The sequence below is a fragment of the Microchirus variegatus genome (assembly GCF_963457635.1).
Source record: "Microchirus variegatus genome assembly, chromosome: 11".
NCBI classification, from domain to species: Eukaryota; Metazoa; Chordata; class Actinopteri; order Pleuronectiformes; family Soleidae; genus Microchirus; species Microchirus variegatus.
Genome location: NC_139812.1, coordinates 25000846 through 25017616, shown reverse-complemented (window position 1 = coordinate 25017616; position 16771 = coordinate 25000846). Strand labels below are relative to the sequence as shown.

The window sequence follows — 16771 nt, the reverse complement described above, 5'->3', positions numbered from 1 at the left end:
CTGCAGGCCCCGGGACAGTAAAACCTTTTTCCCTCCGCTGCATGCCAGTGGGCATTACAGTAGGTTATCGAGTGCAGTGTTTCGGAGAAACACAAGGTTACCAGGACAGTGTGTGTGTGTGTGTGTGTGTGTGTGTGTGTGTTTGTATCACGTGAGACTCTTTATCTGTCAGCGCCCGTCATCGTCTGGAAACGCGCCCAAAGCAAACAAACACTCAGCGCGGACCGCAGAGATATGCGCGGGCTTAAGAAAAAGGGGATGGAGGGAAGTAATGGAGAGGATGTGGATTACGGGGAACAAGGAGGGGGAGATGACACACACACACACACATGTACACACACACACACACATTCCACTCCTCCTTTGTGTGTCTGTGTGTGTTTGGATCCTGTTAATCAAAGCGACGTCTTGTAAAATTCCTCCAAGATATAAAAAGGGATCAGGGATCATTTTTACCATCATCAAGGTCTCCAGGAAGGTTTAATAGTAATGGAATGTCTTGGCCAGCAGATGGCAGCAATGATCCACTACACGGATCAAGATGAATCAGCTCCATGAGAGTGCTTCTTTTTTTTATTTTATTGCACCTGAAAGTTACGCTCAGAGTTGGAAAAACTACCTGTACATAAGTTTTCCCGCTTATTTTGGACAAAAACCTCAAAGAAAATGTTTTAAATATGTGTTATACTGTTCAAATTTCAAATTTAAAGGTGCATTATGTAATAAATCTAAAGCAACTGGCCATAAAATCCTCCTAATATGTCACAGAGACTCAGGAATAATGTTCATATAACAAACTGAACTCACCAACAACAACAGTACAGACAAAATATTTGCATTAAAAAAATATAGACTGCAAATGATGTTTATGTTTTGAAATCATGTTTTGGCATGTGGCGCCACCTACCGCCATCTACCAATCATTGCAGTCAGTAGAGTCTCAGCTGCCAAGCAACCACGGGTTGCCAGTTACGTCACGAAAAAGAAACCTTAAAGACCTCGGTATTTTGAATTTGAATGTAGTTACTGTTTTTGGCCACATTCTTACATATGGCGCCTTTAACACGCAAAATCTGGTGTTTGTGTACAACTACAGTGTTTTTTTCCCAATAAAACTTTATTAAACTGTAAATAACTGACAGAAAATGGGCAAAAGCACACTTAACTCACAGGACATTTTCTGGCCCTTTAATAGTTAAAATAGGTCTAAAAGTCCAGATTTGTGACGAAAAGGGCGTTAAAGGGTTAAACTTCCAACTTTTACTTTTTTTTTTTTTTTCCAGAATTTGAAGTTTTTAAATCAATTTATGTCTTTTATTTTTATTCTTATTTGATTTTGTCTTTTGTGTAAATAAAGTGTGTATGTGAATTCAAATCCAAACCAAACAAAATGTATTTAAATTAAAAAACATGCCTCATATTCTACTCTGACTTTAAACACAAATCCTTATTTACGTGAATTAAAAAGTGTGGTTTCTCAATTCAATCAGGACTCGATTTCAAAAATGAAAAACAATAGATTTTTTTGCGGCTGAAACCCCAGACGTCGGAAAAAACAGGAACTCGATCCCGGGGAGCAAACCCAGAGGGATCGGAGTCATTCATTCACTCATTCATTCATGAAAAAGACGTCTGAATCCATGACCTTGAACGAACACCCAGGACTGTAAACGCTGCCCCCTACATGTTAACGTCTACAGACCATAATCACTGTCGTACATGAGGTGGAGATAACATTGTACATGTTATTACTGTTACACGGTAAAGCCATGACTGTCTGCTGCTGCAGCAGAAAGACACACCGGCGCGGGGTCAAGTCGCCCCCCAGTGGGTGATAATCTGTATCAGTAAAACGGGTGAGATCATAGAATATGACGTAATCCCTGTGTGTTTTACAGTGAGTGTGTGTGTGTGAGTGTGTGTGTGAGCGATGTTATCTTCATTTACTTTGTCTACTTTGACCATAAAGGGACTGAAGAGAGGAGACCAAATCATCTTTGACCTTAAAACTTTAATTGACTGCACAAAAAACGCTGAGTCATACCGGTTCCTATTTTAGTTTATTTTATTTTATTTTTTATTTTTTCCACCATAAAGTGTTTTCTTGATGACAATAAGGGGAGATGTAATCAATAAAGTACCTGAAATTAACTCTCAGTTACAAATACATCAACGCATAGACCGGTTATAAATGTAAACTGTTTATTAAACTAAAAATTATCTTCAAACTCTCGTCAAAAGACTCTTATAATACTCACTACAGTATATAATACTCTAATAATACTACAGTATCTTACTGTTGAGTTACTTTATAATAATAACACTTTATACTATAATAAGAGAGATAAGTCGATATACCTTAAATAACTCAATGGCTTTGAACGTGTTAACAATAAAAATAAAACTAATCTAATTATTAATCTAATTAGTCTAATTATTATTTAATTATTATATCTATATCTATCTAATTAAGACTTTACATTTATATTTACCCTGTCTAAAAACTTTTTTTTATTAAAATTTTGATTCAGAATCACTTATTTTTGCACACACACCAATTAGTTATAGTGAAATTCACCTCTGTATTTAACCTATCCCACTTTGGCAATGGGGCATTTCGTGCCTTGCCCAGGGGCACCCAAGCCTAGGATCCAGCATGGTTTTTTAACCAGCAACCCTCCAGTTACAAGCCCAATTCTTTTCCTCTTGGCCACATATTTTTTTTTTTTGCCTTAAGAGGAACAATAAAAGTTTTCTAGCCCTGAAAAAAAAACATGTTCTTAACTTAAAGCTTCACTTTACAATCTATTATCGCCCCCTGGTGGACACCGGAGTAATTACCAAAACAGTGCCATCTCAATGACCCCTCTCTCTCCCACGCACACACACAAACACACACACACAGAGCGAGAAAGAGATGTTGTTTCTATGCTACTTTAGTTGTATTTCTGTCTTACTGTGTCCAGGAAACTTGGAGCTGCTTGGTGAAAGGAACAGCAGCAGCGGCAGACAGGCCTAATCTGCTTTGTGTGAACTACACACGACAGCTTTAAATGTGTTTTCTTCTGTGTGGAACTCCTTCTGCAGAAGAAGCTGCAGCATTGTGTGTGTGTGTGTGTTTGTGTGTGTGTGTGTTATCCACTGTGACCAATTAAGAGACGGTTTCCCCTCACTGTGAGACTCTGACTGAGGATTTTCCTCAGCGAGAAAATGTGCTCAGCTGGGCGTGAGGAAGGCCAGCGACAGATGACACAAATGCACAGTAGAGGGAAAAAGCCAACTCGATTAACTGGATTGGAATCGGCTTGGATGTGATGGATTGAGAGAGAGAGCATTTGTTTGAATGAATGAAGTAAAAAGTAAATAAAAACTGGTCAGTATATCGATATGATGGTAAATTTCAAGTCATTCCGAGATACTTTTTGTTTTTGTTTTCGAGAAGAAAGTCAGCTCACTGTCAAAGTGCATCAGGGCAAATGTATAATTTCCTGGATTTCAAAAATTCATTAAAATTATTCCTTAAGAGGTTTGCAAATATTTTCAACGGATCCTTGTTTAGGACGACGCCGACTATTATGATGGTAAATTTCAAGGCATTCTGAGATACTTTTTGTTTTATTAAAGAAAGTCAGCTCACTGTCAAAGTGTAAGGGCAAATGCATCATTTCCTGGATTTCAAAAATTAATTAAAATTATTCCTTAAGAGGTTTGCAAATATTTTCAACGGATCCTTGTTCAGGACGATGCCGACTATTATGATGGTAAATTTCAAGGCATTCTGAGATACTTTTTGTTTTTTTAAAGAAAGTCAGCTCACTGTCAAAGTGTAAGGGCAAATGCATCATTTCCTGGATTTCAAAAATTCATTTAAATTATTCCTTAAGAGGTTTGCAAATATTTTCAACGGATCCTTGTTCAGGACGATGCCGACTATTATGATGGTAAATTTCAAGGCATTCTGAGATACTTTTTTGTTTTTTTAAAGAAAGTCAGCTCACTGTCAAAGTGTAAGGGCAAATGCATCATTTCCTGGATTTCAAAAATTCATTAAAATTATTCCTTAAGAGGTTTGCAAATATTTTCAACGGATCCTTGTTCAGGACGATGTCGCCTATTATGATGGTAAATTTCAAGTCATTCCAAGATACTATTTGTTTTCGAGAAGAAAGTCAGCTCACTGTCAAAGTGCATCATGGCAAATGGATCATTTCCTGGATTTCAAAAATTCATTAAAATTATTCCTTAAGAGCTTTGCAAATATTTTCAACGGATCCTTGTTCAGGGTGATGCCGACTATTATGATGGTAAATTTCAAGGCATTCTGAGATACTTTTTGTTTTTTTAAAGAAAGTCAGCTCACTGTCAAAGTGTAAGGGCAAATGCATCATTTCCTGGATTTCAAAAATTCATTAAAATTATTCCTTAAGAGGTTTGCAAATATTTTCAACGGATCCTTGTTCAGGACGATGTCGCCTATTATGATGGTAAATTTCAAGTCATTCCAAGATACTATTTGTTTTCGAGAAGAAAGTCAGCTCTGTCAAAGTGCATCATGGCAAATGGATCATTTCCTGGATTTCAAAAATTCATTAAAATTATTCCTTAAGAGCTTTGCAAATATTTTCAACGGATCCTTGTTCAGGGTGATGCCGACTATTATGATGGTAAATTTCAAGTCATTCTGAGATACTTTTTGTTTTTTTAAAGAAAGTCAGCTCACTGTCAAAGTGTAAGGGCAAATGCATCATTTCCTGGATTTCAAAAATTCATTAAAATTATTCCTTAAGAGGTTTGCAAATCTTTTCAACGGATCCTTGTTCAGGACGATGCCGACTATTATGATGGTAAATTTCAAGGCATTCTGAGATACTTTTTGTTTTTTTAAAGAAAGTCAGCTCACTGTCAAAGTGTAAGGGCAAATGCATCATTTCCTGGATTTCAAAAATTCATTAAAATTATTCCTTAAGAGGTTTGCAAATATTTTCAACGGATCCTTGTTCAGGACGATGCCGACTATTATGATGGTAAATTTCAAGTCATTCTGAGATACTTTTTGTTTTTTTAAAGAAAGTCAGCTCACTGTCAAAGTGTAAGGGCAAATGCATCATTTCCTGGATTTCAAAAATTCATTAAAATTATTCCTTAAGAGCTTTGCAAATATTTTCAACGGATCCTTGTTCAGGACGATGCCGACTATTATGATGGTAAATTTCAAGGCATTCTGAGATACTTTTTGTTTTTTTAAAGAAAGTCAGCTCACTGTCAAAGTGTAAGGGCAAATGCATCATTTCCTGGATTTCAAAAATTCATTAAAATTATTCCTTAAGAGGTTTGCAAATATTTTCAACGGATCCTTGTTCAGGACGATGTCGCCTATTATGATGGTAAATTTCAAGTCATTCCAAGATACTATTTGTTTTCGAGAAGAACGTCAGCTCACTGTCAAAGTGCATCATGGCAAATGGATCATTTCCTGGATTTCAAAAATTCATTAAAATTATTCCTTAAGAGCTTTGCAAATATTTTCAACGGATCCTTGTTCAGGGTGATGCCGACTATTATGATGGTAAATTTCAAGTCATTCTGAGATACTTTTTGTTTTTTTAAAGAAAGTCAGCTCACTGTCAAAGTGTAAGGGCAAATGCATCATTTCCTGGATTTCAAAAATTCATTAAAATTATTCCTTAAGAGGTTTGCAAATATTTTCAACGGATCCTTGTTCAGGACGATGCCGACTATTATGATGGTAAATTTCAAGGCATTCTGAGATACTTTTTGTTTTTTTAAAGAAAGTCAGCTCACTGTCAAAGTGCATCATGGCAAATGGATCATTTCCTGGATTTCAAAAATTCATTAAAATTATTCCTTAAGAGCTTTGCAAATATTTTCAACGGATCCTTGTTCAGGGTGATGCCGACTATTATGATGGTAAATTTCAAGGCATTCTGATATACTTTTTGTTTTTTTAAAGAAAGTCAGCTCACTGTCAAAGTGTAAGGGCAAATGCATCATTTCCTGGATTTCAAAAATTCATTAAAATTATTCCTTAAGAGGTTTGCAAATATTTTCAACGGATCCTTGTTCAGGACGATGTCGCCTATTATGATGGTAAATTTCAAGTCATTCCAAGATACTATTTGTTTTCGAGAAGAACGTCAGCTCACTGTCAAAGTGCATCATGGCAAATGGATCATTTCCTGGATTTCAAAAATTCATTAAAATTATTCCTTAAGAGCTTTGCAAATATTTTCAACGGATCCTTGTTCAGGGTGATGCCGACTATTATGATGGTAAATTTCAAGTCATTCTGAGATACTTTTTGTTTTTTTAAAGAAAGTCAGCTCACTGTCAAAGTGTAAGGGCAAATGCATCATTTCCTGGATTTCAAAAATTCATTAAAATTATTCCTTAAGAGGTTTGCAAATATTTTCAACGGATCCTTGTTCAGGACGATGCCGACTATTATGATGGTAAATTTCAAGGCATTCTGAGATACTTTTTGTTTTTTTAAAGAAAGTCAGCTCACTGTCAAAGTGCATCATGGCAAATGGATCATTTCCTGGATTTCAAAAATTCATTAAAATTATTCCTTAAGAGCTTTGCAAATATTTTCAACGGATCCTTGTTCAGGGTGATGCCGACTATTATGATGGTAAATTTCAAGGCATTCTGATATACTTTTTGTTTTTTTAAAGAAAGTCAGCTCACTGTCAAAGTGTAAGGGCAAATGCATCATTTCCTGGATTTCAAAAATTCATTAAAATTATTCCTTAAGAGGTTTGCAAATATTTTCAACGGATCCTTGTTCAGGACGATGTCGCCTATTATGATGGTAAATTTCAAGTCATTCCAAGATACTATTTTTTTTCGAGAAGAAAGTCAGCTCACTGTCAAAGTGCATCAGGGCAAATGGATTATTTCCTGGATTTCAAAAATTCATTAAAATTATTCCTTAAGAGCTTTGCAAATATTTTCAACGGATCCTTGTTCAGGGTGATGCCGACTATTATGATGGTAAATTTCAAGGCATTCTGAGATACTTTTTGTTTTTTTAAAGAAAGTCAGCTCACTGTCAAAGTGTAAGGGCAAATGCATCATTTCCTGGATTTCAAAAATTCATTAAAATTATTCCTTAAGAGGTTTGCAAATATTTTCAACGGATCCTTGTTCAGGGCGATGTCGACTATTATGATGGTAAATTTCAAGTCATTCTGAGATACTTTTTGTTTTTTTAAAGAAAGTCAGCTCACTGTCAAAGTGCATCAGGGCAAATGCATCATTTTCTGGATTTCAAAAATTCATTAAAATTATTCCTTAAGAGGTTTGCAAATATTTTCAACGGATCCTTGTTCAGGACGATGCCGACTATTATGATGGTAAATTTCAAGGCATTCTGAGATACTTTTTGTTTTTTTAAAGAAAGTCAGCTCACTGTCAAAGTGTAAGGGCAAATGCATCATTTCCTGGATTTCAAAAATTCATTAAAATTATTCCTTAAGAGGTTTGCAAATATTTTCAACGGATCCTTGTTCAGGACGATGTCGCCTATTATGATGGTTAATTTCAAGTCATTCCAAGATACTATTTTTTTTTCGAGAAGAAAGTCAGCTCACTGTCAAAGTGCATCATGGCAAATGGATCATTTCCTGGATTTCAAAAATTCATTAAAATTATTCCTTAAGAGCTTTGCAAATATTTTCAACGGATCCTTGTTCAGGGTGATGCCGACTATTATGATGGTAAATTTCAAGGCATTCTGAGATACTTTTTGTTTTTTTAAAGAAAGTCAGCTCACTGTCAAAGTGCATCAGGGCAAATGCATCATTTCCTGGATTTCAAAAATTCATTGAAATTATTCCTTAAGAGGTTTGCAAATATTTTCAACGGATCCTTGTTCAGGGCGATGGCGACTATTATGATGGTAAATTTCAAGTCATACCGAGATACTTTTTGTTTTTGAGAAGAAAGTCAGCTCACTGTCAAAGTGCATCAGGGCAAATGGATCATTTCCTGGATTTCAAAAATTCATTAAAATTATTCCTTAAGAGGGCATCAATTACCGTAAATAACCATATGTTGGCTTTGACAAGCATCTTCTCAGCTTTCAAAAACCGTCAGAATTCCGATTGCACAAACCGTTGTATAATTACGGTAATGCAAAGTGAGCTTGCGTGAATGTGTGTCGTCTGTGTTAAAGGGCTTAATTGTAAATACGTCCCTGTGAAAATCTGTTTTTTTTTAGCCATTTACTTCCAGCACATGTATAAAATAAAGTTTAGTGATTAATATTTCACACTTTTATTTCTTGGAAACGGCCACTGTTCCTATTTAAAATAATAATAATAATACCAATAAAAAAGGGCAATAAAAATATTTAGAAAGGCTGAGAGGATCATAACACTTTGTCATCTTTAAAGAAGACAACACAGCTGACAAGGTCGTGAATGATAGCTGTAATTGTAGGGGAATAAAATCCGCCTCAATCCAGCTTCCACACACACGGCGAGAATGTGGAGGTGAATGTTTCGCCGCGGTGCTCCGAGAACGCTTCGTCAAAGTGGTCCTGAGCCGTCGCAGGAACCCGGCCAGGGGGCTAAATGCCAGGGGCAAACGTCTGTGTAACACAGTCACGGCTGTTATGTTCCGCTCTGTGCTCTGAACAAATGCCGCCGACATCGCGAAGATCCTCTGACGCTCAAAATCCAAAGCACTGGACGGGGGAACAGCCTATTGTCGTCTTGTCTGTCGCTTTTATCCACAAACCAAAATTAATCGGTTTTCATGATTTCTTTGTCATTTGGAGCAAAGAAACCAGTAAATATTCACATTCAAGAGGCTGAAAAACACTCTATTTTCTTTGTTTCATTAATATGAACCGGTAAAACGGGCTCTCACAACTACACATTATTTATTTATTTGGCTGGAGAAGCTCTGCTAATTAATTTGTCGGCCCATCTGTTTGTCTGGTCGTGACCCAGTGCTGAGTACGAGTGTTCACAGCTGGCACTACACTGTGTCCTGGACGTGTCTTATGTGACCGTGTGATATCAGACGTGACTTTACCTTTTCCTGTGCTCAAACTAACACTAACCTTATGTCTGTTTATGGGGGAAAACTCAATGTTTTTAACCAGTCTGACTGCACAGATTTGACTCACATGTGTGCAGAGTGAGGACATAGAAGGAGATTAAAGCTCTCTCTTTATGTGATAAGATAAATAAGCAACTAAAGCATTGAGGAGTGTTCAGACATGTTCTGGTCTATGCTGGTTTGGTGCTGGTTTTATACTGGTTTTATGCTGGTTTTATGCTGGTCTAGCATCTAGCATAATGATGCTGGCGGACCAGCACAGACCAACATAGACCAACATAGACCAGCATAGACCAGCAAAGACCAGCATAGTTTCCATGCTGGTCTATGCTGGTTTGGTGCTGGTTTTATGCTGGTCCATGCTGGTCTAGCATAATGATTCTGGTGGACCAGCACAGACCAACATGGACCAACATAGACCAGCATAATGAAGCTGGTGGACCAGCATAGAACAACATGGACCAGCACAGACCAACATAGACGAGCATAGAGCAGCATAATGAAGCTGGTGGACCAGCATAGACCAACATGGACCAGCATAGACCAACATGGACCAGCATAGACCAACATAGACCAACATAGACCAGCATAGACCAACATGGACCAACATAGACCAGCATAGACCAACATGGACCAACATAGACCAGCATAGACCAACATGGACTGACATAGTCCAGCATAGACCAACATGGACCAACATAGACCAGCATAGATCAACATGGACCAACATGGACCAGCATAGACCAACATGGACCAGCATAGACCAACATGGACCGACATAGACCAGCATATACCAACATGGAGCGACATAGACCATAATAGACCAACATGGACCAACATAGACCAATATAGACCAGCATAGACCAACATGGACCAGCATAGACCAACATGGACCAACATTGACCAGCATAGACCAACATAGACCAGCGTAGACCAACATAGACCAACATGGACCAACATAGACCAACATAGACCAGCATGGACCAGCATAGACCAGCATAATGATGCTGGTGGACCAGCATAGACCAACATGGACCAGCATAGACCAGCACCAGAACACAACAAAATGCTGGTCTATGCATCGTCACCGGCTTCTTATCTCCTCCTCACTTCATCACCCAGTGAGTGAGTGAAGTGTCATGTGATACCACCGTGTGTTGGACTGGACCCCAAAGACCCCCACACACCACCAACAAGTCCTGTATCTGTTATTCTCCTGTATTCTGTTTCCACGGCAACAACAACACACAGAGTACAAACAAACTCCTTCAGAAACAGAAACAGAGGTCGGAGACTCTCTGTCACTCAGGGGGTTTTATGTCTTTTATGAAACAGACATAAAGGTGCGTTGCATTAATTTGCCTGGAGCCTGGAGCCCTTTTTTTCCCTCACTGCTTAGCCACAGTTATGCTAAATGTTTGTGCAAAGTGAAAACTAATTTGTGGATTTAATTGGTTAAAACAACAGATAAACAAAAAGAGGAAATTAAGCTGCAGGCACCGAGTAATAAGAAAACATTTGCATATGTTTTTTTGTTTCGTTTTGTTTTTAAATTAATTCATGCATAATAACAACAACTCTAATTGAGTCTTACTTGGCTTTGGCGTCGGCGTCCTCGTGACCTTTATTGGACACGTCCTCCAAACCTCCAATCAGGTGCTTGAACGAACTGCAAAAAAGACGGCAAATGTTAACAAAAGGGCACAAAATTAGCATTTAAAAGTGCACATTTAAATACAATCAAAGCTACATGAGTCTAGATCTTGTGTCACCCGGTGACATTCCCGTGCTGCACACAGGAAGTGATTTGTTTTGTGAAGACGGACAGAAAACATCCACAAAAAGTTTAAAACTACTGCTCAAAAATCCGCTCGTTCAGCCGTTATTGTTGTCCCCACTCGCCCCTGCGCTGCCGCTGTATACACACAAACGCTCCCTTGCACAGGTCTGATAGTTTTGCTTGACGGAGCCAGTTTTTTTTTTTTAAGATGAATTACGCAGTGTACAACTAATTTGACATTGTTTCTGTTCACGAACATCAAACAGAAGTTGAATAATAACAACAACAAAAAAACGACTTTAAAGTTACGTACTGCTGCTTTATTTTGTTGCAGAATCCCCATTATAGGGGATCATTCACTGTAAAATCACCGCTGTGTCTGTGAAGCTGGTGCAATAAAAGTGAAAAACACTGCCAGTTATTATTAAATATTCATCCGTCTGCTTTCAGACACGATTCCTTTCAGAATCACCGAGAACATACGAGAGGACGGAGCTGCCCTGAGGCGTGAAACAGTGAGCGCAGACAGACTGAGACTGAGAGTGGGATTATTAGGAGACAAACGTAGCCGTGCATTCATTCATTCATTCATTTATTTATTTATTTTAAATGAATGATTTATAGGACAAAATGTGTTGTGGACACAGTGTCAATAAATAACATTTCTCCGGGGGGGGATTACGGAAGATTAACAAGTAGAGCAATAAGTCACATAAACGAGCGAGTTTAGCGGGAAACTAAAGTCTCCGAAAGTTGACATTAGAAACAACAACTTAGCTCTGGCTCGTTTCTCGTTACCAAAATGGCTGCTGGGTAAAAAAAAAACAACGGGTTTTCCTGCGTCAAGCTGTCAAAGCAGAAGATGCGACACGTGGTGTTTTTTCCTCCCCGTGGAGAGCGTAACGCCTGTGAGCAGGAACTGTTAGCGGCGCGGAGCTTTTTCTTTAAACGTTTAGCCGCTCGCGGCAGTTTTTAAATCGCACTGAGCCGGCGACTCCCAGCCGCTCGTGTGTGTTTTATTTTTTTTTACTCCCTGCCTTTTCCCCCGTCTCCTCCAGCGATGCTCTATATTTATCCGTTTAACAACACATCATCATCGCAGGTGCACGAAAAAAACCCAAAAAAAACCGCACAAATGCACACAGACAAACACGGACAGTGTTCTAGCGTCTGCCCCCTCCTGGCCACACAAATACTGCATAATGAGCTGGTTTGCTGGGCTGTGACCATCAGATCAGCTGCTGTGAAAGCAGTAATCACCTGTGCTGGATGACTCACTCACTCACTCACTGAACGAACTCACTCACGATGGACCATTTGTGCTTGCTGTGTTCCCTGAGGCCAGAGGGAGGCCCTGAGTAAACTGAGAGCATCTCCTCCTCCTCCTCCTCCTCCTCCTCCTCCCACTGCTCTGGACGTCTTTCACTACACTCTCATGCTGGAGAACAGAGATGCTCAGAGACTCGTTTTCCCTCTGACGTCCCGATGTGAACCCGTTAAGGGTTGTTTTCTTTGGACTAAATAATCCCGACCATAACATTATAAAACACTGAATTAAATAAAGTTTTTTGCACGTATCTACAGAGGAGTATTAGAGCCACATGTAAAGAAAAATAAAGAAAAAATATATAAAACAGCATGAAATTCTGAATTCTGAGATTAGAGTCAGAATTCTGAGAAAAAAATAATTAGAATTCTGAGATTAAAGAAAACACCAGATTTCTCGGATTAAAGAAAACATCAGAATTCTGAGATTAAAGTCAACATTCTCATATTAAAGACAGTATTCTCATATTAAAGACAGAATTCACAGATTAAAGTCAGAATTCTGGAATTAAAGTCAGAATTATCAGATTAAAGTCAGAATTCTGGGAATAACGTCAGAATTCTCAGATTAAAGACAAAATTCTCAGATTAAAGTCGGAACTCTGGGATTATAGTCAGTATTGTCAGATTAAAGTCAGAAATCTAAGAAAAAATTCAGAATTCTCAGATTAAAGAAAATGTCATAACTCTCAGATTAAAGTCAGAATTCTGGGATTAAAGTCAGAATTCTCAGATTACAGAAAAAGTCAGAATTATGACTTTTTTCAGAATCTTTAATCTCAGAATTCAGACTTTAATCTCAAAATTCTAACTAAAATCTCAGAATTCATACATTCTTATTATTTTTCTTTCTCATTTTTTTCTTATTTTACATGTGGCAGTAAGTCTCTCCCGTAGACGTCTGATTTGCTGATTTGCTGATTTTTCGATACAGATATTTTTCCCCTGTGGTCATTTATTCTACATTTTTCATACTCATCTCACAGCAGTGTATTCCTATTCCGTTGCACATGAACATTTCTTAATAGCGCATGATGTTTTTCAAACGGCCGGTTATGGGCAGTTTGTCGCGCATCCGCTTTGCAGTTGCTTAAGCAGCTCTAATGTGTCTGTAACAGTTGAGCCATTTAAAAGATGCAACGCCATTGTATGTGTGAAAGAATCTGGCGTGAATCTAAATTCTTCTCTGAAGCATCGGAAGACATTTTACACCTGCCTTCCTTCCACACAGCACTGCACTGAGACCAAATGTGGACGTTAAACTCTATGTCTGACTAATATTTACATGACTGCTTTGGGAAATTTTATGAGCATCGATTAAAGCAACGCTATGGGATGTTTTTACCCCCAAAAAAGTCACGACAGTCTCAGCAAATTTACATTCACTCGTAAACAGCGAAATGTCTGATCACGGCGTCGTTAAGTCAATAAACGGTAATGTGCGCCTTCCCTTTTGCTCACATTAGCGACTAAAAGCTGCCGGTGATAAAGTTGTAAACGCTCTAAATTATTCAGGGACTTGTGTGTTGCTGTAATCTCGGCACAAAGTACGAGACTAAAGAGACGAAAAGCATAAATAAATGAATGTTTTCGTCCTTCTTTTATTTCAGTTTGGACATTTAAAGCACACTAAGGTGTGGATTCACGGCGTTTCATTAAAGGTTGTCTGACGATGAAGAGAAAATACTAAAACTCTAGGCTGAGTTTGACACATTTATTCATTCATTCACTTACTGCTTCTTTAAAACTCAGATCTGATGGATACTCACTCTCTGTCGATGACCAAACAGGTGACGGCCTCGGCCGAGATCACGTTGGCCGTCCGGATGTCCTCCCTGAGGAGAGGAGAAGAGGAACAAATACGGGAAAATCAGTCATTATGAACTATGTTGTATGAAAGAAAAGCACAAAAGTCAACATTCGACACGACTGCGCGTTTACTCTTTGTCGTATTTGACGTCGTCCTCGTCTTCTTGAGACGAGTCGCCCCAGTCGCACGAGTCCTCCGAGTCCGTGTCCACGGTGCTCATCTTTCACTGCGAGCAAAACGCTTCAGCGCCCCGCGGGGGGGGCCGACAACCGTCCTACAAAGGACAACCGCTGCTCCACGGTCGACTGTATGAAATCTCTAATCCCAGTGTGGTGTATTAATAAAAGAGCGGCGGAGGAGGAGGAGGAGGCTCTCTGGGGGGGGGGGTTTGGCGGCTGATGCCCCATATGCAAAGATTAATTTGATTTATATGAACTAAACAACAACAACAACAACAAAAGAAGAAGAAGAAGAAGTGCGACCGACATCGGAGCGTGTGTGTGATCTGATCTCAGACGTGTGTGTGTGTGTACGGCTATTTCAATGAGCTGAGGTGACAATTCCTCCTCATGCCACGTCAACTCCCCTCTGCCATCCCCAACGTGAAAAAACCCCTCTCCTCACACACACACACACACACACACACACACACACACACACACACACACACACACACACACACACGCGCGCACACACATACACACATACACACACGCACACATTCTTGTACTGGCTGCATATTGAGGACCGGGTAGTGCTGACAAAATGAGGACTTTACTTTGTAAATCAGCACAATGACAAATATCTTCACTGGACTAATGAAAGGTTTGAGAGTGAAAATACAGTGTAAATACACTATAAAATAGACTGTAAATACACGGTAAATAAACTGTAAAATACACTGTAAATACACTGTAACTACACAGTAAATAAACTGTAAAATACACTGAAAAATACATGGTAAATACACAGTAAATAAACTGTGGAAAAAAACTCTAAATACACTGTAAAATACAAAGTAAAAACATTTCATGAATTACATCTATAAAGAACTACTAACTGCAGTACAATAAAATGTCTGCAGGTGGAGCCCCAGAGCAAAAGGTGCGTGAAACACCAGGGGCTGGAAAACAGGTTTTTGTACCAAATTGAGGATCTCTGTTAAAAATAAAAATAAAAATAGCATGTTTACAACCTAAGGAAGGGATTTCAATGAAAACACAAAGTGAGAACCGGCCAAAATGTCCTCAATTTGTAAAAATGACCTCACTTTGTTGGTTAAAAACCCTCACTGGTCCTCAGTACACCTCAAGTACAAGAACACACACACAGACATATTCTTGTACCTATTGCATCCTGAGGACCAGCATTTCCACTTTATAAATCAACACAATTACAAATATCTACTTCATGAATGACATCTATAAAGAACTACTGGGTGCAGTACCATACAATGTCTGCAGATGGAGCCCCTGAGCAAAAAGTGTGTGAAACACCAGGGCTGGAAAACGGGTTTTTGCACCAAACTGAGGAGCTCTGTTAAAAACATGTTTACAACCTAAGGAAGTGATTTCAATGAACAAACAGAGTGAGGACCGGCCAAAATGTCCTCACTTGGTAAAAATGACCTCACTGTGTTGGTTAAAAACCCTCACTGGTCCTTACTACGCCTCAAGTACAAGAACACACACACACACACACACACATTCTTGTACTTGCTGCATACTGAGGACCAGCATTTCCACTTTATAAATCAACAAAATTACAAATATCTACTTCACGAATGACAGCTATAAAGAACTACTGGGTGCAGTACCATACAATGTCTGCAGGTGGAGCCCCAGAGCAAAAGGTGGGTGAAACACCAGGGGCTGGAAAACAGGTTTAGTATAGCATGTTTACTACCTAAGGAAGTGATTTTAATGAACAGACAACGTGAGGACCGGCCAAAATGTCCACAATTTGTAAAAATGACCTCACTTTGTTGGTTAAAAACCCTCACTGGTCCTTAGTGCGCCGCAAGTACAAGAACACACACACACACACACACACGCACACACATGCTCTGCTGACCCTTTTTGAGTAAAGGCCACAGCTGGTGGGGGGAACAACACATTTTGAAAGGTGAGGATGACAGAAGAGGAGAGAGAGCAGTGTCAGATGTATTAACAGATGAGTATTGGACTCCTCTATAGCTACTACAACACACACACACACACACACACACACACACACACGCAGTATTTCATCCACCTCTGATCAGCTTGCGTCAGCGCTCTTAACACAAACATTCTGGCAAACGCCCGGCGCTCCACCTGTTCTTTCTGTTTGCTCACAACAGCATTCAGCGCCATTTACATGGATACGCGTACTGTATAGAGAGTGGTTATTAATAACCGGGGTTTAATGGGTGTAAGAACAACGAGTGTCCTCTCGTGAATGAATGAAGACAATGCGGAGCATCATCGCCGTGATGGAGGAAGGTGAGATGATTAGTTTTTTGGGGGAACGAGAGCCAACGAGCTCTGAGTGGCTCATTACGCGAGTCTCTTTCATCGTTTGAGGCAAAAGGTTCGAGAAGTGACGTCAAATTTATAATTATGTCATATTTAAAATAGTGCTGGGCACGTTAACCCTTTACACACCAAGAAAAAAGCAAAGGGAAAATTATTTCTTTGTGTTTTTTATTATTTTATTTTATTTATTTATGATAACAAAAACGAAAATCAATATTTTTTTTTCATTATTATTGTATGTATGTATGC

At 38.8% G+C, this 16771-nt stretch overlaps 1 protein-coding gene across 3 annotated transcripts in view; it reads right to left on the bottom strand.

Annotated features, from left to right (window-relative positions):
• LOC310934377 (cGMP-dependent protein kinase 1) overlaps positions 1-16771 on the bottom strand; it is a gene marked incomplete at both ends in the record, with an annotated part of 169169 nt that overhangs the window by 11176 nt on the left and 141222 nt on the right. For all 3 annotated transcript variants that reach the window (XM_083898089.1, XM_083898087.1, XM_083898088.1), the window contains 2 exons: positions 10685-10759; positions 13966-14031. In XM_083898089.1, coding sequence (XP_083754215.1) covers positions 10685-10759; positions 13966-14031 — 141 coding nt within the window. The remainder of the gene's footprint in view (positions 1-10684; positions 10760-13965; positions 14032-16771) is intronic.